This window comes from Crinia signifera, chromosome 1 (genome assembly GCF_055691185.1).
Source record: "Crinia signifera chromosome 1, ASM5569118v1, whole genome shotgun sequence".
NCBI lineage: Eukaryota > Metazoa > Chordata > Amphibia > Anura > Myobatrachidae > Crinia > Crinia signifera.
Genome location: NC_139217.1, coordinates 153997913 through 154024268, shown reverse-complemented (window position 1 = coordinate 154024268; position 26356 = coordinate 153997913). Strand labels below are relative to the sequence as shown.

Sequence of the window (26356 nt, the reverse complement as noted above, 5' to 3'; positions counted from 1 at the left end):
CCTTCCCTCCATTTAAAAATCTCTCTGCAAGCCTGGCTGCCAGTCACATGTGCAAAGACTCATGTAACGATGGTAGACCAGGAATAATGGGTATCCGATAGAATGGTCGACCACTATTGGTCCACAATAGTGGAAAAAGGTTGACACATAATAATGTTGACACAAGCAATAGGAAGACACGGGAAAAAGTTTGAGTTTTTCATATTTTTTTGAACCGACTTGGACCTTACCATTCAAGTGGGCATTGAGTTAGTTTATAATAGTGCGCCGCGGATCACTGCGCCAAAGCATGGCGAGCGCAGTAATCCATGAGGGGGGGATACGAGCCACTTACACAGTAGTCACGCTGGCAGATTTAGACATGGACATCCAAATTTTTTCTAAAAACTTACATCAACCTTTTTTCTGTGTCGACCATTTACATGTCACATTTTTACATGTCGATCTTTTGTCAATGTCGACCTTTTTCATGTAGACAAATAGTGGTTGACCCATCGACTGTCGATCTAATGATCCGCATCTGGAATAACATGGGTGATGGCTTCTGCAGTACACAAAGGCAAACTGAGTTTAGTTGCTGATTGCATCAGTGTCATCTGACTGTGGTTGCCAGAATAGCACACTGAGCAGATTTATAAATCAATAAAAGTACGCCGACCAAACAAAATGGTAATTAAGTCTTCACAGTCTAAAAAAGCAAACAATAAAAAAAAAAAAAAGGTACTTGTGTATTATGACGGCGCCCACGAAATCGGCCGAAAATCGCCCCGATTTCCATCGTAGTGCATCGCAACTCTCGCGCGCGCCTGGAGTTGATTTTAGATAGTGGCGAGCGCACGCGGAATACATGTAAAGTAATCCGCGTCCGCTCGCCTCGCTGCGCTCGCCACACTATCTGAAATCGACTCCACGCCGACGTGGATAGTGGGGGTATGAAAAGGTCGGAGGAAACCCATGTCGTTCCTCTTCCATGCCTGGGGTGTCGCTGTCTGCTGTGGTGTTTCTAGCACAGGTCTGGTTTGCATATCAGTGCTGATATACAGCCCACACTGAGCTAGAAGCACTACAGCAGACAGCAACACCCCAGGCAGGGAAGAGGAACTGCATGAGTTTTCAAAGATGGCGGGTGCTAGAGTGAACACTAGTACTTGTGTAGTTTCACGGTTCCACCGTACGCTACGCTGTCAGCGTAGGCCAACGGCAGCCTAGCATAGTCAGCGAAGTGTCCCCTTCAGACAGCGTAATCACCGTACTGTCTCCAGCGTCCCTGGCAAGCCTAGTGAGTGCTTCTTACACAGCGCCGGTAACCGCCAGATCCCCTGCTCTGGTGGACGCCAGTGGAGAGGCCCTTCATCTGCCCGAGACGCACAAGCATCTGATACGCAAGTGCGTCTCGGTAATTTGTGCAGCAGGGTACGGCAACCCTGCCATTGTCCCCTTCAGGGAGATGGTCAGGGTTAGGGGTTCGGTAACACGTACATCTCGTGCACAATAAAGGAGGCATTTGCCAGTGCTTCATGTTACATACTGGCAAATGTCTCCATTTCAAACCCCCACTATCCACTTCAGCCTCCCGACCTGTTTATACCCCCACTATCCATGTCGGCGTGGAGTTCATTTTATGAAGTGTGGCGAGCGAAGCGAGTCACCAAGCCCGAAGCGTGGCATGCCCCAAGAGGGGATGCATAAAAAGAGCCTTGCGAGGGGATGCGGAATACATGGCAAGTAATCCGCGTCCACTCGCCAAGCTTCAGGCTCGTTTCACGCGCCCCCTCGCCACGCTTCGGTCTCGATGCGCTCGCCACACTTTATAAAATCAATCCATTCTGACGTGGATAGTGGGGGTATGAACAGGTCGGGAGGATGAGGGGCGCGCTCGCCACACTTCGGACTGACGTGGGTAGTGGGGGTGTTTCAGGAACACATTCACACCTGTCATGTAGGTTAAAAATGGTCAATGGTTCCCACACAATGTAATAAGCGCTGACACAACACTGACTGAGTACGCTAACTGCGTAACGCTGACTGAGTACGCTAACTGCGTAAGCTCTGCACACAATGTAATAAGCGGTGACACAACGCTGACTGACTACACTAACTTATTCAGCTCCGGTTAGCCGCGAACTTACTGACTACGCTGGCTGCGGGAACACGAAGCTGATACTGATAGGGACGCTGACTACGCTGGCTGCGGGAACACGAAGCTGATACTGACAGGGACGCTGACCACGGGAACACGACGCTGATGCCAACGTTAATAAAAAAGGGCTACTTTTATTGATTAACACTATTCTTCCTGCAGGCAAGCTAAATGTATATTTCTCTAAACATACAAGAAGCTCAGTAGTTTGGGAGACATCTAGTGTTACCATATAGGCATATAGATATTGTTTTATACCACCATTAATGTAATGTGATTATTAACCATAGTATATATTATGTATGTGTATATAAAAATAGGAATAGCTTAATAATTAGGATATCAGAGTTTAATGTTTAGACATCGTAGTATAGCTTTTTGTTTTACTAAAGAATATGAAGGGCCACTTTGCAACATATCAAATGCAACTGAATTTATTTAGGAGACAAAATGTCTAAGGCATGCTAATTAGCAGAGATAGATGTGTTGATTCCCCCAGTTACATAATACTTATTAACCAAGTATAAACAAAGTAATGTACTTCACACCCCAGGATGCAAATAACAGAACAATAAGACAAACGGGTATTTAAGGATATACTATTTAGCACAGACTGTAGATGTCCTGCTATTGTCTAGTTATATTACAGGACAAGATACAACTGTTTATAGTCACACCCTAGAGGTGGAATAAACCAGGCGCACTTCAAAGAGAACAAACAATGTCAAATGCCATCAAACACAAGGTCCCACCATGCCCACATCCTAGAACATCTGAACAAACAGGAAAACCATAAAACTTGACATCTGGGAATATCAATAATGCCCCGAGAACAGGCAAACTCAATGGATGAATCTGTAATATAAGGGAGGTATGGATAGTTAGTAGTCAGTTCAGATCAGAGAAGACATCAGAAGCGAGAGGAACCAAGAATGGGCTGGAGTGAGAGTCTGACAGTAAACATGGTAGCTATGAATGTTCGGTTATGGATATAGGTATAATTTATGTCAGTATCATAGCAGTCTAGGACTGTCAATTGTTTTAATGTCGTTTTAGGTAATATAAGCAAGGAGGCGTATATAAATATATATATAATAGCATATACATCAATTACTGTGTTAATGTATTCTGTAATGGTTTGTTTTGCCTGTAAATAAATATCAGACTTTCTGAGCTAAAATTACAAGTCTTGAACTCTCATATTTGGGGAATCAAATTATGACAAGTACTCTGCATATTGTATTGTAAAGTCTATTAGAATATAATTGCAGACGTCAAATATATATGTTATTATATCAATACCAGATATAATAAATATATTTTATATAATATTTCAATCTCAATAACCATTATTGGGATAAGAGAGATATATGATTCTTAAAACTCAATAATGGCGACCACGGACGGGACTTGTACATTTTGGTATCTGATTGTATGATTATAATATTTATAAGGAGTAGCAAATGCGTGAAGCTGGCTACCTAACCTACAGAATCACAGTGAGGATGTATCTAGGAAAACGTAATACTATTGTGTATTTTTATCTTGCATTGTTTGTAGACCTAGAATAACGTATTGGTAGAACAGAACTGATATTCCATTGTTACAATTATCTGGGAGTGCACGCTTAGATATTGATATATGGCATCATTCAGCAATATTTTTAACTAATACTACATTTACTAGGCTCAGCACAAGGGTTGGTTAGCCTGCTGACACATTGCAAGATCACAGTGGGGTATGTTACTTAATAGGCACATGATAATTGTAAGGCCTAGAATAAAATAGAATGGAAATGAGCATTTCCAAATAAATGATAATTAGTACCAGATATTAGAGTTAACTTTGAGAATCCGGACACTCTCATTGGGAGGATATCTTGTGTACAAAATATAAATATAGCATTGCAAAACGTGTGCAATGCTGAATTTACATAAAGTTACAGTAGCATTCAGGAAAATGCCCAAAACTGTTACTTTAGGAGCTAAAGAGAAATCAGGTTCATGCCTTAAGAGCGCATGCCTGAAAATGAATGCAAAAATGCATTCATTGTTAAAGTCCCTTAAAGGGAAGAAAACCAAACACGAAAATATAGGAACAAACGCAAGAAGCCTGGCAGTTTGTAATCAAACTGGCAAGATCTCTCATGAAGAGATAATAGAAACACCCAACACTACACAGAGAAATAGTGTTGCTGTATGTGAGACTCTGTACACAGGGTCTACAGAAGTCAGGAATGACTTTATCAGACAAGAACTTGAAATGGAGAATGAAAAATATATGTTGCAGGATTGCATCAATGTGCAGCCTACAGAGGCTGTTATTGTCACATACACCATAAACAAACAAGCCTCTCTGATAGAGGAAGGAGACAACACTGTGCAAGATGTATCCATCATCAAAAGGCACATTAACACAAAGAAGGGAATAGCAAAAGGAGATGATCCCTATAATGATTTTAGCCAGTGGGAAGACCAGTGTAACGTCAGTGTAACTTATGTGGAGAGGTGTTCTACTGAGCACACTCTCAGAGTTCCCATTGTGATGGAAGAATTTGTTACTAAAGGAAACCTGTCAATAGCCTTAGGCCCAGACAGCAGCAGTATAGTGCACACAGGGGAGGAGCAGTTCTCCATGATGCAAACTCCCATGGTAACCAAAGTTGTTACACATGCAACCCCTAAAATCATGTGTCCACCTAAAAATGCATTTAAAGGGAAGATCTATGAAATGAATTTGAGCATGCATGTTTACATACATAGCTCCCACACCTTTGTAACCTCCACACAGCAGTTAAGACCAACTAGTAGTGGAGCAAAGGTTTGCAGTCTCTCAGAGAGACCAAATGCAGATCAATCTGAAAACACCACACCAAGGTTCAGCAATGATACAAAGTGTCACCAGGATGAATATGTTTTTGTACCCTGGAAACCTAACAATTTTGTTATAGATCTGGACAGGCAGAAAGCCCTCCTGAAACCTGCAAAAGGTATCCGGCACGGATTAACAAGTTTCTCTCCCCACAAGAATATTTTCCAGGGCTGGCAAAATTCTCCAAGGCTGAAGAGTCGCACTGAACAGCAAGCACTGCAGATGGAGAAGTGTTGGATTCAGACCATTTCAGGGAGTGCAAACACAAGTCAGACGGTGGTATCACTTATTTTACTTTTAAAACCCAATGTAGCCATTGTTTGCTTTGAGAGGATCTCACATGTTAAACCAGCCCAGTTTTCCAAGTTAAATTTGCCCAGCATCATATATGCAGCAGAGTTTGTGCTGTCAATGACACACAAAACTACAGAAAGTAAAGACTGCCACGGACCAGCAACCATTGCTAGTTATTAAGTCCTTAAAAACCATAGTTATGGAAAGTCTGCATCTGGCAGCATAGAGGAGAGAAATGGTACAAACCAGAAAACATGGCCAGCAATGTTGGACCAGCAGATAGCACAAAAGATATAGCAGCATTGTCACACCAGTTTGTAAAGAGCAATAATAGTAACTGTATTTCTTTTTGTTTCAATTTTAGGTTACAAGTTCTACACAGCAGCAACAAAGCTCCAATTCACACCAAAGAACAAGTTCTACTAACCCTTTTATTGCTACAATTATGCAAACAGCCAGTCTCCTGCACAGCCAGTATCTGTGGCCTAAGGAGAATCCAAAAACTGTCACATGGACAAAAATTTAAAGGACTTTTGTTTTTATTAGTTTCTTTTTCTTTCTTCAGTCCTTCAGAGAAGGAAAACGTTTAACTACAGCAACTATTTGTTTTCTGGACACATGGACAAAATCCCCTTTTCTCTTCTTCAGGAGAAATTCGTTAACCCCCTCACTACAGCAATCATTGTTTGTGTGTTTGTCAGGACACATGCTCACACCTCTTACAGTGTGAATCTCACCCCTGCAAGCATGCAGAATCCTTTTGGTACTGTACATACGTTTTTAATCGCTGATCTGGTCACACATATGATCTTCATTCTTATGTCATTGTATATACCTTGTAAATATTTGTTTTCTTTTTCTTCTTATTCTTATTATTATATGCTGATTATATATATATACGCTTCCTTCTTAAAAGGCTTCAAACTAATTTAAATATCAGACAAAGAATGGTATGCCTTACATCAAATTGGAAAAGAAAAACGTTTTGTTAGTTGTTGGGATGGATCATTCTCTTACTACAGACTTAACCAAGTCTAAGAGAATGAATAATAGCATAGATGGAATATTGTAGTTATTGTATATGCACATGGCTGCATATCACACAACACTGGAAGGAATCAGATATAGTCAAACCCATTCTTAACAGATATTTAATATTTGTTTGAAGCAAAACCATAGTCATTTGTTGTATTGATAGGATGTTGTCATAGATATGTCAAATCAAAATATTATTGTTAGTTATTGGATTTAGCTGGTGTATGGTCATTTTAGTTTAAGATAAGATAGTATATAGGAAGGTAGGTAAGAGATCAGAGACTGAATGGTAAATTATTATTCGGTGAGGAAATTTAGTATAAACGGAGTGGATCCTTTAGAATCTACCCCAGACATTTACCTGCCAATGCCTGAAGATAAATGTTCTTATCAACAAGTAAAGCAAAAATACTTGGTTAAAGTTTCAACTGCTGTATTTAACGTCACAAACTGTTTTGTTCAACACAACGGGGTTGGGGTTAAAGAGAGACATGGATTGCAGTGCGATAATCTTAAAGGACGCACAAGGACACTGGTCACGATCACAGCGATAATCGTAAAGGACGCACAAAGCAAACTCGCTAAGGACTGCATCAATGAGGGTTATCAAAGGCCCTGTATTTTTCAAAACTGTGGTGAAGAAAGTTATCAAGACCACACCACTCCAAGGGCCAAACATTCCCTCTATACACGTAAAGCAACATTGCAAGCAAGTCAACAGCCTCTATGAAGAATTCTACTTCTACGTCCACTATACTGCAAATGTAAAGTGTCTCCAAGAACTGCAACCCACACAGGTGACAGCCCTCAGCCAGGAAATCACTGTGAGCAACAATACAATTTCCTCACTCATCGACCAAACAAAATCGACAAGGCAAGCTGTGGCGTGGCATATAACTGTCTGTAGCAATGAAAATATTTTCCTCATGAATACTGAATATAAATAACCTCTGTCCCTGGTCAAATTTAGTTATTATAGGGTAAAATAGGTTAATTAAATGAAGGATATTTCATACCAATGGTTATTTAATGTTAGGATAGTTTGAAAAAGAAATGTTTGGAAATATATAAGAAACAATATGGTAATTTACTGTGTGACCAATCAAAATAATTTCTCATGGTCACAAGCGGGGGACTGTTACCATATAGGCATATAGATATTGTTTTATACCACCATTAATGTAATGTGATTATTAACCATAGTATATATTATGTATGTGTATATAAAAATAGGAATAGCTTAATAATTAGGATATCAGAGTTTAATGTTTAGACATCGTAGTATAGCTTTTTGTTTTACTAAAGAATATGAAGGGCCACTTTGCAACATATCAAATGCAACTGAATTTATTTAGGAGACAAAATGTCTAAGGCATGCTAATTAGCAGAGATAGATGTGTTGATTCCCCCAGTTACATAATACTTATTAACCAAGTATAAACAAAGTAATGTACTTCACACCCCAGGATGCAAATAACAGAACAATAAGACAAACGGGTATTTAAGGATATACTATTTAGCACAGACTGTAGATGTCCTGCTATTGTCTAGTTATATTACAGGACAAGATACAACTGTTTATAGTCACACCCTAGAGGTGGAATAAACCAGGCGCACTTCAAAGAGAACAAACAATGTCAAATGCCATCAAACACAAGGTCCCACCATGCCCACATCCTAGAACATCTGAACAAACAGGAAAACCATAAAACTTGACATCTGGGAATATCAATAATGCCCCGAGAACAGGCAAACTCAATGGATGAATCTGTAATATAAGGGAGGTATGGATAGTTAGTAGTCAGTTCAGATCAGAGAAGACATCAGAAGCGAGAGGAACCAAGAATGGGCTGGAGTGAGAGTCTGACAGTAAACATGGTAGCTATGAATGTTCGGTTATGGATATAGGTATAATTTATGTCAGTATCATAGCAGTCTAGGACTGTCAATTGTTTTAATGTCGTTTTAGGTAATATAAGCAAGGAGGCGTATATAAATATATATATAATAGCATATACATCAATTACTGTGTTAATGTATTCTGTAATGGTTTGTTTTGCCTGTAAATAAATATCAGACTTTCTGAGCTAAAATTACAAGTCTTGAACTCTCATATTTGGGGAATCAAATTATGACAAGTACTCTGCATATTGTATTGTAAAGTCTATTAGAATATAATTGCAGACGTCAAATATATATGTTATTATATCAATACCAGATATAATAAATATATTTTATATAATATTTCAATCTCAATAACCATTATTGGGATAAGAGAGATATATGATTCTTAAAACTCAATACTAGCTGGTCAGTTCCATCAATATAATTCATTATCCTGGGACAGTTAATAGGTCCTACACACGTGGAGACATGCTGAGCATTCTAAATGGTACTAGATCGCATAGCACACAGTGATGTGTCAGCGATGTGGGCTGACAGATTAATATCCAGCATGCTGAATATTAATCGCTGGGCGACAGCGAAATTCAGGTAGGGGCATTTTCTAAGCGACCTGGTGACATCACTTAGAAAATCCCTCTAAATCGCTACGTGTGTGTGGGCCCCATAAGAAAACTACAGTTAATGTCAGCAATTTTAGTGTTAGTGGTAACTGACTGGACAGACGCAGAAGCTATCCAATCAAGTGTGGCCAAAACAGGTATCAGAAAATTAGATGAAAGTTCTCCTACAGGCAAGTCTCTGTCACCACCAGACAGGTTTACACTAAAAGGTTTAGGACACTGAACCCTTGCGCAAACATTGATAAGAAAGGCATGCTTTGAATGTAAGCAACATAAATAATATATCAGCTTTTAGTTGCAATCCAATTAAAATATGAAGAAACTGAGCACCCCTACATATAGGATTGATTTGAAAGGTTACCAATTTGTTAGAAAAAAAATTATACCGGAAAAATAAACCCAAAATAAAGCACATTAGGCCTCATTGGGCAGCATCACATTTACTACTGAACGCATATGCATTGTGATCTGCGCGGGATTTACCTTTCTCCTGTATGTATGTCCCTGCAGATGGGGGGGAGCCCGCCCCTGTGCTGCGCTGGTTGCCGGGGGTCTGCACACGCTCCATTAACGCTGACCTCCAGCCGACCACGCCGCCAGTGTGGTCTGTAGCCCTTAGGCTACAATGGGCTACCATCATCTCAGAATGGCGGTCGCCCCGCGGACAATGTTGGCACATCAGGCATCATTGCATCCCCAATAGAAAGCTATGGGGATAGAGGTGGTGGCAGGACAGTCGGGGGATACTTAATATTTGCAGCTAAGCCCGGAAAATGGGTGTTTTCAGGGAATTAGCCACAAATATTATGTGATAAATGGGCCCCATAGAGCTGCGAGTGGAGACTGATGTAAAGGGTTACATATTATCTATAAAGTGCTGTGCAATATAAATGACACTATATAAACAGTAACACACACAGAAGAGGAAAATGGGGTAGATGAATGTATGAAGCAGTGAGAAGAGTGGGGTAGTGTGCCATTGCAACCAATGTACTTGATAAATGTTACTACAAAGCAGAAAACCCTGAAGTGTGTAATGCCCATGCACACAATGTGACGTCAGCCCCATACTGAGCGATCTAGTTTAGCACAGTTCGCAGCATTGGCTAGATCTTGATTACATGAAGCCAAGTTTCAATCAGGTGACGTCCACACACAGGACCAAGCATTGCAGTCACCATGGGGCATACTCAGGTTTAAGGGATAAATCACTTAGAAAACAGACCAGTGGTGCAAGTAGAATTTTTTTCTTGGTGGTACTGATAGCCTCCACCAAAAATGGGCGTGGTCATGTGTCGTGAGGGGGCGTGGTCACACAAAGCTAGAGAAGTGACTAAACGACAATAGTAGCGTGGCATCAGAAGACAGTGAATGACAAACAGGGAATGACTGGGGGTGGGTTGGCTCTTGCTTGGGGGAGAGCCAGGCAGCTTGTGCTTACAATTGTGGAGCCTGCTCTTCATGCTGTCAGCGCCGGTAGCTGCATTAAGCACCAATCATAACGCTGGGTGGGCGGGCTGCAGATGCATTATATTTAGACTTAAAATAAAAATAGAATTGACAGTGGGTCAGAGGGTAAGTGGTACTGCGTACCTGCAACATATTTCTTACAGGTACTCCGTACCACGCCGTACCCCCTTACTTGCAAAACTGAAACAGACCAAAATTATTCCATCTTGCCGATGGCCACATTGTATGCTTTGGGATTTGTGAAGGATCTCTATCCCAGAGCTGTGAAGAGAAACCCATTGGTTAACTCTCCACAATGGAGTACCGCTGGAGGGGTCTATTCTTTGTATATTCAGAAATGCATTAAACCCGACCAAAAATGGTGTTCTTATTGAATTTCTTCTGTAGCACATTTCAGCCTGACCTCTGCCAACAGCATATGGGCAGAATGGTTCCTGGCTGCAGCTCAACGCTTCACAAATGACACGCTGGAGAAGAGGACATCACATCACCAGAAGTATACATGAATTGCTAATAAACAGAGCTCTATATTGCTTTGAACTGATGGGATTTTACATCTCACCCCAGAATACGGTCAGTTGGTCGACAGTCATTAGGTCCACTTACTTCAAGGTCGACATGGGACAAGGTCAACAGGTCATTAAGTCAACACAAGCAATAGGTTAACACATGCATTAGGTAGAAAGTCAAAAGTTTGACATGGGGTTTTTCAAAGTTTTTTGAGCCGCCATGTGCCGACAGGCGGTATTTCATGCTCTACCATCCACTAAGGCATCACGCCTTAGTGGATGGTAGAGCAGAATAAAATAGTGTGCCAGTGCACTTAATCCTGTGTCTATGTCGACATTCGGGTCAACAACCAGTGAAAAACTCATGTCGACCTTTTGACTGTTTAATGCTTGTGTCGACCTTTTGACTGTTTACCTAATGCTTGTGTCGACCTAATGACCTGTCAACCTTGCAGAATGTCGACCTAGTGATGTCAACCATATGATCCATACCCCTCACCACCTACACTACCCGTATGGGCTGGTATGGAAGAGGAGCATTTAAAAAGCATATTAAGAAGTTAGAGATATACATAGCACAGTGTTAAGCTGGCCATACATCTACAGATTGTCAGAGCACAGATCACAGGCACACTGCGGGCTGGCTGCGTTACAGGCACATACGGTTGACAACTCCATACCTCGATAATCTTGACGAACCTGGGAAACACCGGGTTCCTGGACACTGGTATGACCGGAACATTAGGGAAGACTTCGGGCACTGTGAGTGGGGTGAGAGCAGTGACAACGGGCGCCTCATACACTGCTTCCCCCACCCCTCCGCCTCCTTCGCCGCTGCCCCCTTCATCCTCCCCGCCTGCAGCCCCGCTCTGCGCCCCACCGTCCCCAGAGAAGGCGCCGCTGCCCCGGTTCCCATAGTCGTGGAGCGCCCGACAGTTATTGTGGTGCAGCGACGGGGGAGCGGAGTAGGCAGCACGGATGCAGGGGCTCAGAGGAATGCCGGCTGATGCAACCTTAGTGTAAGCTGCCCGGGTACCGCTCTGCCTTCCCACAGCGTACAGCCTGCCATTGATGCCCGAGCTACCCTGCGTCTCCGCGGCGGCACCCAGCACCCCGAGCCTGCAGCGCCCGAGCCACCGAGTGGTGCTCCAAAGCCGCACATAAGCTGTCATGTTCCCCAGCTCCTGACCAGTCCAGCACACTACCACAGCGGTACCCAGCACGCCGCTCACTTCCGACCCTCAGCAATGACGTCATTGCAACGCACAGACTGTCAGTAGGAGAAAGCATGTGCGAGACGCACAGGCAGCCATGTTTGAGACTGGCTAGAAGGGCATGCAGGGCTTTTCAATGTCAAAAGTTTATGTAACCGTTCAGTACTGCTTTAGAAGGCGCAATTATGACCTTGACCCGTCTTCTTTTTCTAACCATCGAATCTTTTATAATTTATTTTCTACAACCATTAAAAGATTTTTATTATTATTCAATGAACTGTGTATTTACTTCTCTACACAATGTACTTATATTCATTTGTGATGCTTCAATAAAATACATTTGATAAAAAAAAGGGTACTTGTTTCCTAGCACGGCGCCCACGATTTTGATCGTAGTACATCTTATACAATCGCAACGCATGCAATATAGCAGCATGCGATGCATGCAATGCGATTCGATTTTTAATTGTACAAGCACCCTGATGGGTGCTTACAATGTTAAATGCACCCCCATTGTCAACGCCACCCCCACTATCAATGCCAACCCAAAGCATGGCGAGTCCTCCGACCTCTTCATACCCCCACTATCAACGTTGGCGTGGAGTTGATTGTAGACAGTGTGGCGAACACAGCGAGCCACCGTGCCTGAAGTGTGGCGAGCGCAGTGGAATACGAGCCCGAAGCGCGGCGAGCGGACGCGGGATACATATAAAGTATCGCTGCGCTCACCACGCTTCGGGCTCAGTGGCTCGCTGCACTCGCCACACTACCTAAAGTCAACTCCACGCCGACGTGGATAGTGGGGGTATACAAAAGGTCGGAGGATATGTACCAACGCCCCTCGCAGGCTTGTTGCGCTCGCCACGCTTCGGGTTCGCATTAATAGTGGGGGTGGCGTTGACAATGGGGATGCATTTAACATTGTAAGCACCCATCAGGGTGCTTGTACAATAAAAAATCGCATCGCATCACATGCCATTTGTTGGCATGCAATGCTATGCGATATTTCATTGTACAAGCACTCCTGTTAATTTAACGGGAATATCGCATCGCACACATCACACACCACTGAGTATGGTATGCGATGGGTGCCGTGCTAGGAAACAAGTACCAAAAAAAGTTTATTTTTATTATGAGGCTAAAGTTACTGTAGCTTCTTATTTGGCAAACTTTTTATTCACTTCTTCAGAACATTCAGTTTTACAAGCGTTAATGAGTCTTGGTCAACAAATTTGACACCTGAAATCAATAGAGAGGTGTCTCTTGAATATGATACACATGTATTTTGCCTTTCCCAACACTGGTTTGGGCATGAGCTATGCTGGCAAATTAGGGACATACACTATAATTTACCATTTTGAATAACTATCTGACACTGCTTAGGGGGATTAGAGAATACAGAAGTGTGGTAAAACCCTCGATAATTGGGTTTTTACCGCATTTGTGGTTTAGAACATCCCGCCCACTATATTTTACAATTTTGAATAAGTAACTGAACTTTTGCAAGGGTTAACGAGTCTTGGGCAACAATTTTGACACTTGAAATCAACAGCATATGACCCACATGTACTTTGCCTTTCCAAACACTGTTTTGATCATGAAATGCACTGAAAAAAATGGGCACATACACTATCATTTACTATTTTGAATAAGTAGCAGTAGTTTTGCATGGGTTAATGAGTCCTGGGCAACAAATTTGACAACTATATGCATATTTGTATATGATCCACATGTATTTTCCCTTGCCCAACACTGCTTTAGGCATGTACTACGCTGTCACACACACTTTAATTCAGCATTTTAAATAAGTAGCTGCTGTTTACAAGGATTAACGAGTTTTGGGCAAAAAAATTGACAAGTAAAATTAGCAGAGGGGGGTCAAATGCATATGACCCACATGTATGTTGCCTTGCTTAAAACTGGTTTGGGCATGAAATGCACTGGCAAAGTTGGCACATACACTATAGTTTACAATTTTGAATAAGTAGCTGCAGTTTTGCAAGAGTTGACGAGTCCTGGGCAAAAAATTCACCACCTGAAATCAACATGGGGGGGGGGGGGGTCTATTGCATATTACCCACATGTATTTTGCCTTGCCCAACACTGCTTTGGGTATGACATATGCTGGCAAAGTGGGCACATACACTATTATTTACAATTTTGGGTAAGTAGCTGAAGTTTTGCAAGGGTTAATGAGTCTTAAGCAAAAAATTCACCACCTGAAATCAACATGGGGGGAGGTCAATTGCATATTAAACACATGTATTTTGCCTTGCCCAACACTGGTTTGGGAATGAAATATGCTGGAAAAGTGGGCACATACACTTTATTATAATTTACTATTTTGAACAAGTTATTGATGAACTATTTTGCAGTTTTGCAAGGGTTACCGAGTGTTAGGCAACACATTTGACACCTGAAATCAACAGAGAGGGGTCACATAATAGTGTTGTGATGCCCACTTTAACAATGTACTTCCTGCCCAAACCAGTGTTGGGGAAGGCAAAATACATGTAGGTCATATAAAAATTAGAGATGTGCACCGGCCACTTTTCGGGTTTTGGGTTTTGGGTTCTGATTACCTTGAGGTTTTGGGTTCTAATGGGTTTTGCCAAAACACCTCCTAAGTGTTTTGTGTTTGGATTTCTTGGGTTTTGGGTTCTGATTTTTTTGTTAAAAAAGCATAAAAACTGCTAAAATCGCAGAATTTTTTATTTTTTTTGCTCCTACGCTATATTAACCTCAATAACATTAATTTCCACTCATTTACAGTCTATTCTGAACAGCTCACACCTTACAATATTGTTTTTAGGGCAAAAGGTTGCACCGAGGTAGCTGGATAACTATGATAAGCCACACAAGTGTGCGGCACAAACACTAGACTGATATGGCACACTTAGCATCCCCTCTAGGCTGATACTGCACACCTAGAATTACCCCTGGACTGATATGGCACAGGTGGCATCACCCCTGGACTGATACGGCACATTTAGCATCACCCCTGGACTGATATGGCACACTTAGAATCCCCCCTAGTCTGATACGGCACACCTAGCATCACCCTTGGACTGATATGGCACAGGTAGCATCACCCCTGGACTGATACGGCACATTTAGCATCACCCCTGGACTGATATGGCACACTTAGCATCCCCCCTAGTCTGATACGGCACACCTAGCATCACCCCTGGACTGATATGGCACGCTTAGCATCACCCCTGGACTAATACAGCACACTTGGCAGCACCCCATGAATTATACGGCAGACTTGGCTTACCCCAGGAATTATACGGCACAGATGGTGGCACCCCTGACCTGATACAGCACACATGGAATTATACGGCACAGATGGTGGCACCCCATGACTGTTACGGCACACATGGCGGCAGGCATGGAATTATACAGCAGACAAATTCCTGCAGTAAAAATAAAAATGTGTATTCTTTTAATTATAAAAAAGAGCAGCACACCTTACTTAGCAACACCCCATGAATTATACAGCACTCTTGGCTCACCCCTGGACTACAGCGCATTAAACAGCCCTTGCAGTAAAAAAAAAAAAAAAAACTTAATTTTATTTTCATTAAAAAAAAGGGCAGCTCCCCTCGTCTGATATGGGACACATGGGGCACCCCTGGAATTATACGGCACACATGCGGGCACCCCAGGACTGATACAGGACACATGGGGGCACCCCTGGACAAATACAGCACACATGTGGGCACCCCTGGATGATACAGCACACATGTGGGCACCCCTGGACTGATAGTACTGGTAGCCAGTGGAAACAGCAGATTGGAATTATATACTGCAATAAATACTGGTAGCCAGTGGCAACAGACTGGAATTATATACTGCGATAAATACTGGTAGCCAGTGGAAACAGCAGACTGGATTTTTATATACTGTGATAAATAATACTGGTAGCCAGCGGCAACAGCAGACTGGAATTATATACTGCAATAAATAAAATACTGGTAGCCACTGCCAGTGGCAACAGCAAACTGGAATTATATACTGCATACCTCCCAACTTGTGTCCGGATGAAATAGGGACACTCGCGCGGCGAAGCCGCGCGAGCGTCCGAAAAGGGGGCGGGGCGTATGCAAATGAGGGCGCGGCTTATGCTAATTAGCCGCGACCTCATTTTCATACGAGAATAGACGCTGTGCGCATGCGCACAGCGTCTATTCTACTAGATTGGGGGGTCTCCCAACTGCCACCCCCCGCAGCGGGACAATGCCTGCCGCGGGTGGGACGTCGGGACAGGACCCGAAAATCGGGACTGTCCCGACGGAATCGTGACAGTTGGGAGGTATGATACTGTGATAGGTACTGATAGCCAGGGGCAACAGCACACTGGAATTATATACTGCAATAGGTACTGGTAGGCACTAGCCAGTGGCAACAGCAGAGAGCAGACTGCAGCAGACACTAGGCAGTGCAGGGCAGGCAGTGGCACTAGCAGCACCAGTGGACTATCACACTGTGACTGACTACACAGGAGCAGACTCAGCAGAGGCAGGCCCCAGCACAAAGGAGAGACAGAACACAGCACCAGTCATCCTTGCAATGGTGATGTCTTGATCACTGAGCAGAGACACAGTACACAGCAGCACGGGCCCCAGCAGAGACCACACACAGCAGCAGCAGCAGCACACCCTTCCCTACCCTTCTCTGAGATTGGAGTGAAGATGGCGGCGCGAGGTTGCGGAATTTAAGGGTTCCGTGATCTCGCAAGAATCCGACGCCGGGCGATGACGTTTTGCCCGTGCGCCCGGATTCTAGTAAGGCGGGAAGCGCCGAGCGCTGCTCGTATCCGGGCCCGGATTGATGACGTCCGTGCTGGCTCGGATCTGAGGAATCCGAGCCCGCACATCTCTAATAAAAATGACCCCTCTCTGTTGATTTCAGGTGTCAAATGTGTTACCCAAGACTCGTTAACCCTTGCAAAACTGCATCTACTTATTCAAAACAGTAAATCATAATATGTTGTATGTGCCCACTTTGCCAGCATATTTAATGCCGAAAACAGTGTTGGGCAAGGCAAAATACATGTGGGTCATAGGCAATTTTGTACCCTATGTTGATTTTAGTTGTCAATTTTTTTCCCCAAGATTCGTTATTCCTTGCAAAACTTCTGCTACTTATTCAAAATGGTAAACTATAATGTATGTCCCCACTTTGCCAGCATATTTCATGCCCAAACCAGTGTTGGGCAAGGCAAAGTACATATTGGTCATATGCAATTGACCCCCATGTTGATTTGAAGTGTCACAATTGTTGCCCAATACTTGTTAAACCATGAAAAAGTGCAGCTACTTTTTCACAATGGTAAATTATGTCGTTAAGGTGCCTACTTTGCCAGCGTACTTCATGCCCAAACCATTGTTGGGCAAGGCAAACAGTAGTTTGCAGGAATCTATGACCTGCAAACTTTCTTTGTTCTAGGGAATATGATTGCCACCTAGCAACAGCTGGTGGGTTGTAGTGCAAGCCTCCCGACGATCGCTGGAGTAGGAGAAGTGAAAAGAAATTTCACTTACCTACTCCACAGCCGGGGGAGCGGGCTGATGCCGCCGGAGCCTGAAGGCGCGCGCGCGTGACGCGCGCGCACGTAACGCGCGCGCGCACGTAATACACGGCTCCGGAGCTACTGCGCATGCGTGCATATTAATAGGGCGCATGCTAATGAGCTCTGTGACGCGCTCACGCTTGCCACGTGAGCGCACAGAGTATAGCAGCTACCAGCCCGCCCCCTGCTCAGATTTTACAGAAGCTTACGGATGGCAATCCTTAGAACATGAATAATAGAATATAACACCACATAGTACTTGTACCCAATCAGAGACAAGAGACTGAATGATGCTGAATAAACGTGTTTAATAACTGCTGCTCGACAACAAGAGCGCAATGAATTATCTAGCCCATAGGGTAACTGGACAACCAACGGGAATACTATAAGGTACGACGATCAGTAACGGAAACTTCAAGCGGTGCTTCGACGAAGCAAAACGGATTTCTTGGGTTCATTTCTGTTGCTTAGCTGGCTGCGCCTGCTGTTTGCTCTGATTCTTTGGAGCGCCTGTAACCAAAGGAGAAAGGAAACAGTTAGCATCGCAGCAAGAGAAACCACCAGACCTGTCAAGGCAATGGGCGGGTAGGGTGGGTCGCTGTTGCTAGGTGGCAATCCTATTCCCTAGAACAAAGAAAGTTTGCAGGTCATAGATTCCTGCAAACTACTGTTTGTTCGTCGGGAGGCTTGCCACCTAGCAACAGCTGGTGGGTAGACTACCACATACCTGGTGGTTGCTCTAAGGAACTCCACCTTTTGGTGATCAGATGGTCTCCAATAGTGCCTTACAAAGGTACGCGTAGAGGACCATCTAGCCGCCTGCATAATACACTGCAATGGCAAACCCTTGGCTGCTGCAGAGGTAACTGCAGCTCCGCGGAGGGAGTGCCCTTTGAATTGTGATGTGTCTATACCCGCATCCCGCATGACCGACACAATCCAACCCCGGATTGTTCCCGGTCTGGCTGGGCGAAAGGGTCTATGACACGTAATGAACAGTTGGGAAAGTTCACCTCTTATTGGTGCTGTCAGGGATAAATATGCCGACAAACAATCTACCAGACATAGAGCGGGGTCAGACTGATCTCTAATTAGGTCAAACTCTACTAAGGGCCTGAGGATAGAACTTGTCTTTGTGTGCCCTTTGAGGATAATGTGAAAACCCGCTGGGGTTGCGGTCATCCATGGGTCGGAAATGTCTATTAACGATAATTCGGCACCTCTTGCCGCGAAAGCTAAAGCCATCAGGGAAGCCAGTTTTCTCGATAGGCTAAGGGCTTCGGATGTAGAGGGAATGGTGGCTAAATGATTGAGAAAAGGTTCAATGTCCCAGGTGGTTGAGTAACGTGGTCGTGATGGTCTAGATAGGAAGATACCCTTGAGTAAGCGTAAGTATAATCTATTCTCTGAAAACCCTGGGATTAAAAGGGTGAGCGCGGAACCATACGAACGTATGGTGGCCGAGGCTGAGCCTGTATCATATTTATGTGATAGGAAATCAATTGCTGAATTCACTGGTGCTGAGGAACGCATAGGCGAATCTAGGGGGTGGTCCGGGGGTGCACAGGACCACCCATTAGGCCATTTTGTAGCTGAGGGATGGGGCTTTCCAACGAGCCCAGCCCCGTGTCTCTAGCCCCCTGGGAACCGGAGATACGGACAGGCAAAGCTGGAACGTTTTCCCTATAGGATAACATGGGACCCGCTAATTCCGACCCCCACCCAGTTCAACGGCTGCCAGTTCCCCCTTCGGCATCACTCAGTCGAACCCAAATTGCTGGGCCTTCAATCTGATACCAGGCTGGATCCATATGGGTTAATTGGTTCCAGGGATATTGAGGTTAAACCATTTTATTTTTTTTCATTTCTTACATGTAATTTCATGACTGTTTATGTTCTTTGAGGGCAGATTTCTCTGGAACCAAACAGCCCAGTTTCACAGCACCAAAATCATTCGAAGCCAACTCAAAAGTTCTTCAATATGATACTGGTCTTATGTAAATGGGTCAGTTGGTTCTGAAGATATAGCTGGTTGGTTAAAGGGGGTAGGGAGAGGGGAGTGGTTGTCTCTCCCCCTCACACCAGAAAATGCAGGCTGGTGTATAAGGGGTCAGCCTGGGAATGTCCCTGCATGATCCTGGGACCATATTCCCGGGTAAATCCCTGCATTTTCTGTTGTGAAAGGAGTATTATTTCAAACAGCCGTGACCTGCAGTGCTCTGAATACAGCCGGGCAGCCCCCTGCTCTGTGCCCAGCTGTCAATGACTGTCACCCCTGCAGCTTCCACTCCAATTCTTCTCCCCGCTTTCACCTCAGCCCGCCCCCCCCCCTTTAATAATGTGGTGCCGGCGCCCGGCGTGCTCCCCCGACATCATGCACAACAACAGTGCGCACAATATTTCAAATGTCCACTCGGCTAGAGGGGACACCAGAAGGGGAGTGGGAGCGTGCTCTGCGCTGCGCTCTGCTCCTCTCCCCATAGAAGCAGCTGCACCGCTCTCCATCTCTCCCTGCAGCAGCAGCGAAGGATCATATAAAAATTTACAGTAAGTGGCACTTTTGGGGGCATTGCTTAAGGGACGCTACAAGTGGAGGTATTTGGGGGCATTATGCATAATGTGTGGCTTAATGTGTAAGGGGCACTACGGTGTGCAGCATCATGTGTAAGCGGCATTATGTGTGCAGCATCATGTGTAAGGGACATTATGTGTGCAGCATCATGTGTAATGGGTACTATGGTGTGCGGCATCATGTGTAATGGGTACTATGGTGTGCGGCATCATGTGTAATGGGTACTATGGTGCCATCAAGCAAGAACCCCCTAGCAATGAGCACGTAAGTAAGAAGCACTTATGTAGCAAATATGTAATGGGCATTACGGTTTGTTATATAGTATGTAATGGGCATCATGATGTGTGGCACAATGTGTAATGGGCATTATGGTGTGTGGCCTTATGTGTAATTGGCATTATGGCGTGTGGCTTTATGTGTAATGGGTATTACGGAGTTTGCTAAAAAGTGTAATGGGCATTACTGTGTATGGTCTATAGTGTAATACCACACCCCTTTTTGTGATGCCACGCCTCCTTCCCATGAAACCACGCCCCCTTTTTGACGCGCGGCTACGCCGCGCAAAGGTCTCCCTTCTGTTGTGTCTAGATCTGGGACCACCCATTACCATAATTCTAGATTCGCCTATGGAGGAACGAGAATTGGGTCTGGTGTTTTGCCAGGAAATAAACTCTTTTATTATGGCGCTGTATCTAGCTTTGGTTCTGGGTCTCAGTGAAGCATTAATTAGTGCGGTTGATGATGCTGAGAGGTCTGAGTGTACTAACAACCTAGCAATGTTGCCATTCACATGCATTGTGGCAGTTTCTGTAGTAAGTCCTGGGTACCCTGAAAACATTCTCCCGAGATCTCTAAGGGGATCTTGGGGCCCTTCCGTAGTTGGCTGATTAGGGGGAACCAAATTCTGGATGGCCAGATCGGGTATACTAGTATTATCTGGGGTACCCTGTCCGACCTGATCTTGTGCAGTACCCTCAACAGCAAGGCTGGCGGTGGGAAGGCGTATGGGAGGACTAGGTCCGTCCAGGGGAAAGACATGGCATCTGTCTGGAATGCCGCCTGGGACCATATCCTGGACACAAAAGTCGGAACCTGATTGTTGTATGGTGTCGCAAATAGGTCTATTCCTGGCTGCCCAAAGGCTGTCACGATCTTGCAAAAGATCTCTGGCCTTAGAGTTGCTCTGTCTAGTGTGAGACGAGTTCTGGAGAGAGAGTCTGCCAACTCGTTTAACTCTCCGGGAACATATATTGCGGATAACTGGATGGATCTCTGAACCGCCCACTCCCAGATGTCTATTGCCTCCTGGCAGAGAGGTAAGGACCTTGTGCCGCCCATCTTGTTTATATAAGATACTGCGGTCTTGTTGTCCAGACGGACTTGAATGGGAATATGATGAGCATGCGGGGGAACTAGGGCCGCTAAGGCTAGTCTGGCTGCTCTTAGCTCCAGGAGGTTGATATGGGCCTGTGAGTCCTGCCTGGACCACCTGCCCCTCACGGCCTTGTCGCGAGTAAAGGCTCCCCACCCCGTGAGTGACGCGTCTGAGGTTATGATGATAACCGGTGTAGGGTCCTGCAGGGGTCTGGGGGGAGGAATGGGTAGCACTGTCCACCTTTGTATCTCTTCGCGAACTACCGGTGTGAGCCTGATCCTGTGTGACCAGGTAAGGCCTATCCTGATAAGGAATCCTAGACGGTTCTGAGAGTGTCTGCAAATAAGGGGTGCATGAAGGAACCCAGGGTCTAAAGCTCTCATTTTGCCGATGATCTTTGCGAGGTCTCTCAGGCTGAGCCGACGATTTATAATGTGGGACACAAAGGCTTGGATGTCTGTCCATTTCTCTGCCGGTACTGCGATAGAGAAAGAACGGGAATCTATTACGAATCCCAGGAATGTAATTGATTGGCAAGGTGTTAAAACTGACTTGGGATAATTTATTGAGAAGCCTAGGCCGAGCAGGAGTGATATTATTGTGTCCCTCTGGGAGAGTAGTGTCTCCTGCTCTGAGTGTACGACTAGGAGGTCGTCCAAATAAATAATGCATCGGACTTGTTTCTGGCAAAGGTGTGTTACCACCGCCTTCATGAGTCGCGTGAAGGTGTAAGGGGCATTGGACAAACCAAAAACCATGACGGTCCATTGGTAAAGGGCGCCGTTCCAGAGGAACCTCAGGAACCTTCTGTGATTGGGGTGTACGTGTACAGTGTGAAAGGCCTCCTTGAGGTCTATTTTTATGCAATAGTCGTTCTGTGTCAAAAGGAAGGGTACCTCTGTTAGACCCTCCATTCTGAACGTACGATGTCTTATGTACTGGTTCAGAGATTTGACGTTCAGAACTGGTCTGTAGGAGCCGTCCTGTTTCCTTACGGGAAAGAAGTGACTCGTCCAACCTATTTTGGACGTGTCCGCCAATTCTATCCTTCCCTGAGACAAGGCTGTGACTAAAACCTTGTCTAAGAGAGGACTGGCGTTTGTTGTGCATGGGATTCTCTGGCGAGGAAATCTCAGCAGCGGAAGGGACAAACCCTGTTTTATAATTTTTAACAACCACCTGTCTGTTGTAATTTCTCTCCACTGGTGTATGGCCTGTGAGAGGCCAAGGTGCGGCTGTGCTTCTGGTACACTCACCATTTCCTCTGTCTCTTCTGGGGAAGGAGGTTGAAGGAGCCGCACTTCTGGAATTCCGGGACCTGGAGTAGCCTCCTCTGTGGCCTCGGGTGGAGCCTCTATAGTCTCGGTAGTCTCGGGTCGCACTGCTGGCAGTGGCAGAACGACCCTCCTGACGAAAGGGCCGTTTGGAAGACTGGTGGCTTTTTAGATCCGCAAACGACTTGCGTGCCTTATACCGGATCTTGACTTCATCTATGAAGTCAGGGCCGAATAAATCGGAGTCAGTCAGGTTAGGGACCTCCACTGGTTTGGGCGCTAAGTCGGCTAGCCCTGCTCTGGACAGCCAACGGGACCTGCGGGTGTTGGATATGAACTCAAAGGTCTGCCCAACCATAAGGGTGGCTCTGCTTATTGCCTTCAGGAGTGCTGCCTTTGATGCCACTAGCGAATCTAAGGAGCTGCTAGCGGTACCCTCTTTCTCCGCCTTGTTCAGTACGAACAGCAGGGGGCCCGCAGCGTCGGAAACCTTTAATTGGATTTTCCTGAGCAGCTTATCAATTGAGTCGCTCTGGGTCTTATCACCAATAAGTGAAGATAATGCTGGGTCAATATCGGGGGCGAACAGGGCGGGGATATCTGGGATCCCTGTATGGTTACGCAGAACCATCTCATCCTCTTTAACGAGAGATGTCCTGAAGGCTAACTGTGCAAAGTTATGGACTTCAGACTTTTCTTGTAAGGCCCAGTGGGAGGAATATATTTTATTTAGGGGTGAGACTCCTGCTAGTGCCACCCTGCCCATCTGCAGGTCACTATATTCGCCTCTCTTAGAGGACGCAGAGGTTCTAGTCACCTCCTCAGACTCCCAGTCTACTGAGGCCTGGCTGCGTACATCTTGTAAATTAGTTGGACTTAAGGGGCGATGCTTACTTGCCCCCTTACGTAAGCCCTGAGACCTCTTATACTTTTCTGAGGCTCGGGGAGTATGCCCGTGGGCAGGAGACTGCGGTTTATTGCGTACCGCTGAGGTATTCCTACTTCGGGCAATAGCTGGGAATGAGACGATTAGTCCTGAACAGGCGTCTCTCTTGGAGCTTTTGCTCACATGTCTCCTCTTACTTGTGCTTTTTCTCCCCTGTAGCGATGCTGAGCTGGAGGGGGAGTCGCTATCCTGAGGTGTACTGTCTGCCTCAGAGCTGTCCCTGGTGTCTGCAGACCTGACAGGGTTAAACAGCTTTCTTCTTTTAAAAATACTGTCCTCAGATGAGGAAGTGTCACTAGGCAGCCTCTTTCAGCAGAGACACAGTGTCCTCCATGTTCAGCGCTGAGGTAAAATCTGAGCAGGGGGCGGGCTGGTAGCTGCTATACTCTGTGCGCTCACGTGGCCAGCGTGAGCGCGTCACAGAGCTCATTAACATGCGCCCTATTAATATGCGCGCATGCGCAGTAGCTCCGGAGCCGTGTATTACGTGCGCGCGCGCGCCTTCAGGCTCCGGCGGCATCAGCCCGCTCCCCCGGCTGTGGAGTAGGTAAGTGAAATTTCTTTTCACTTCTCCTACTCCAGCGATCGTCGGGAGGCTTGCACTACAACCCACCAGCTGTTGCTAGGTGGCAAGCCTCCCGACGAACAAAATACATGTGGGTCATATGCAATTGACCTCGCTGTTGACATTTAATAGGATGTGCTAGTTGAATTTGTGTGATATTTAGGCAACAAAATGGCGTTTTCGCACATTTTGGCAAAACCGCTTACTTAATAGGATGCACTAAGTCACGTAAATCGCACATTTTGTGCGATAAATCATACATTTTCACTTGCTGGTTTTAATTTGCATTTTTTTCGCATCCAGATTTTTTTGCATTGAAAAGTATACAAATCGCTTATTGAATGGAATGCGCTAACGGAAATCGCATTTCAAAAGTCGGCACTGAACGGTTCAGATTCCCAGAGGAATTCGTAAGATTGCTTAATATACTTTACCATGTACCTCGGACTCAAGTGGCGGGTAATGGCTACATGTCATCCTATTTTAATATACAGAAGGGCACCAGACAGGGGTGTCCGATGTCACCTTTGCTATTTGCATTGGCATTGGAGCCCCTGGCGATTGCCATCTGCACACACACATTATTTAAAGGAATAACAGTGGGTTCCTCAGAACAGAGATTATGTTTATTCGCAGACGACAGGTTATTGTTTGCCTCGGATCTGTCCACGTCCGTCCCGACCATCTTAGAGCTACTGCATGAATTTGGCTTGTTTGCAGGGTATAGAGTTAATATTCATAAATCAGAGGCCCTCGTGGTCCACCAAGACCCCACTACTGTAAATCCCCTACCCGTACTCTCACAATTTAAAATTAATACCCCAAAAATTAAGTATTTAGGAAAAAAATATACCCAGTAGAAATTTTAACCCAATAATCACAGGAATATTAAAACAACTTGAGACGTGGAAATCTCTTCCACTGTCATTAATGGGGAGGGCGGCAGTATTGCAGTCTATAATTTTTCCAAAGCTTTCCTATTGCATTCAGATGGTCCCCATTAGACTGTCCAAATCAGACATAAAGAGGGTGACATCAGCCATTTTCAAGTTCCTCTGGGCGGACAAGAAGCCTAAAATTTCTAGAGATAAACTATATTTCAGGAAGGCGGAGGGGGGTCTGGGGGTACCTCATTTGGCGGCCTACACCCACTCGGTTTTCATGAGATACATAATTGATTGGATGAGGGGTACAGATCAATATACCCATAGGACATTAGACTCAGAGATGATTCCCCAGATGTCAACAGTGGCATTGCTGCATGTTCCAAGGGCGGTAAATCCAGAACATATTATTTGCAGACACATATCTGGTCTGGCAGGGTATCAATAAGAGGTTAGGCCGTAGAAGTGAGGTATCAAGATATGCTACTTTCTGGGGGAATCCCAGCTTTCTTCCGGGGACACTCAACGCCACATACCTTGTGTGGGCCAACAAGGGAATCTCAGCTATTCGAGACGTGTTTGATCCTGGGGGACAATTAATGGCCTTCCAGGACTTGGTTGCTAAGCATTCCATTGACAATAAAGACTTCTTTATGTATTTACAGATTAGGCACTACATACAGACCATGCCTCCACCTATGATAGCAGTAGGGGCTCTTGATCCTTTACAAGCAGTCTTTGTATTAAGTTCCACTGGCCCATACCGTCTTAGGTATTTATACCCAAGTCTTTTGCCATCAGATCCTAAAACTAAATGGGAAGGGAATAGCAACCCAATGGCAATCCGTCATACCTTCGGTGGTTTCCCAGGACACTATAACTAAACACCTAGAAAAGACCATGAAAATCTTACAGTCAGCTATTCTGCAGGAGGTACACTTAAGAACTCTCCACAGAGCTTACATGGCCCAGGCACAACGCAAACATTTTGTCCCGGGGGAATTGGGCTTGTGTCTAAAATGCAAAAGTTCACAGTCCACCTTCTTCCATAGTATGTGGGAATGTAGTAAGATATGAAGGTTCTGGGACAAGGTTATGGGATTAATT

The 26356-nt window shown here is 44.9% G+C and overlaps 1 protein-coding gene across 1 annotated transcript in view; it reads right to left on the bottom strand.

Annotated features, from left to right (window-relative positions):
• LONP1 (lon peptidase 1, mitochondrial) overlaps positions 1–12100 on the bottom strand; it is a 47098-nt gene extending 34998 nt beyond the window's left edge. The window contains exon 1 of the mRNA XM_083174804.1: positions 11525–12100. Coding sequence (XP_083030930.1) covers positions 11525–12016 — 492 coding nt within the window. The 5' untranslated portion in view covers positions 12017–12100. The remainder of the gene's footprint in view (positions 1–11524) is intronic.
• Between the last annotated feature and the right edge of the window lie 14256 nt (positions 12101–26356).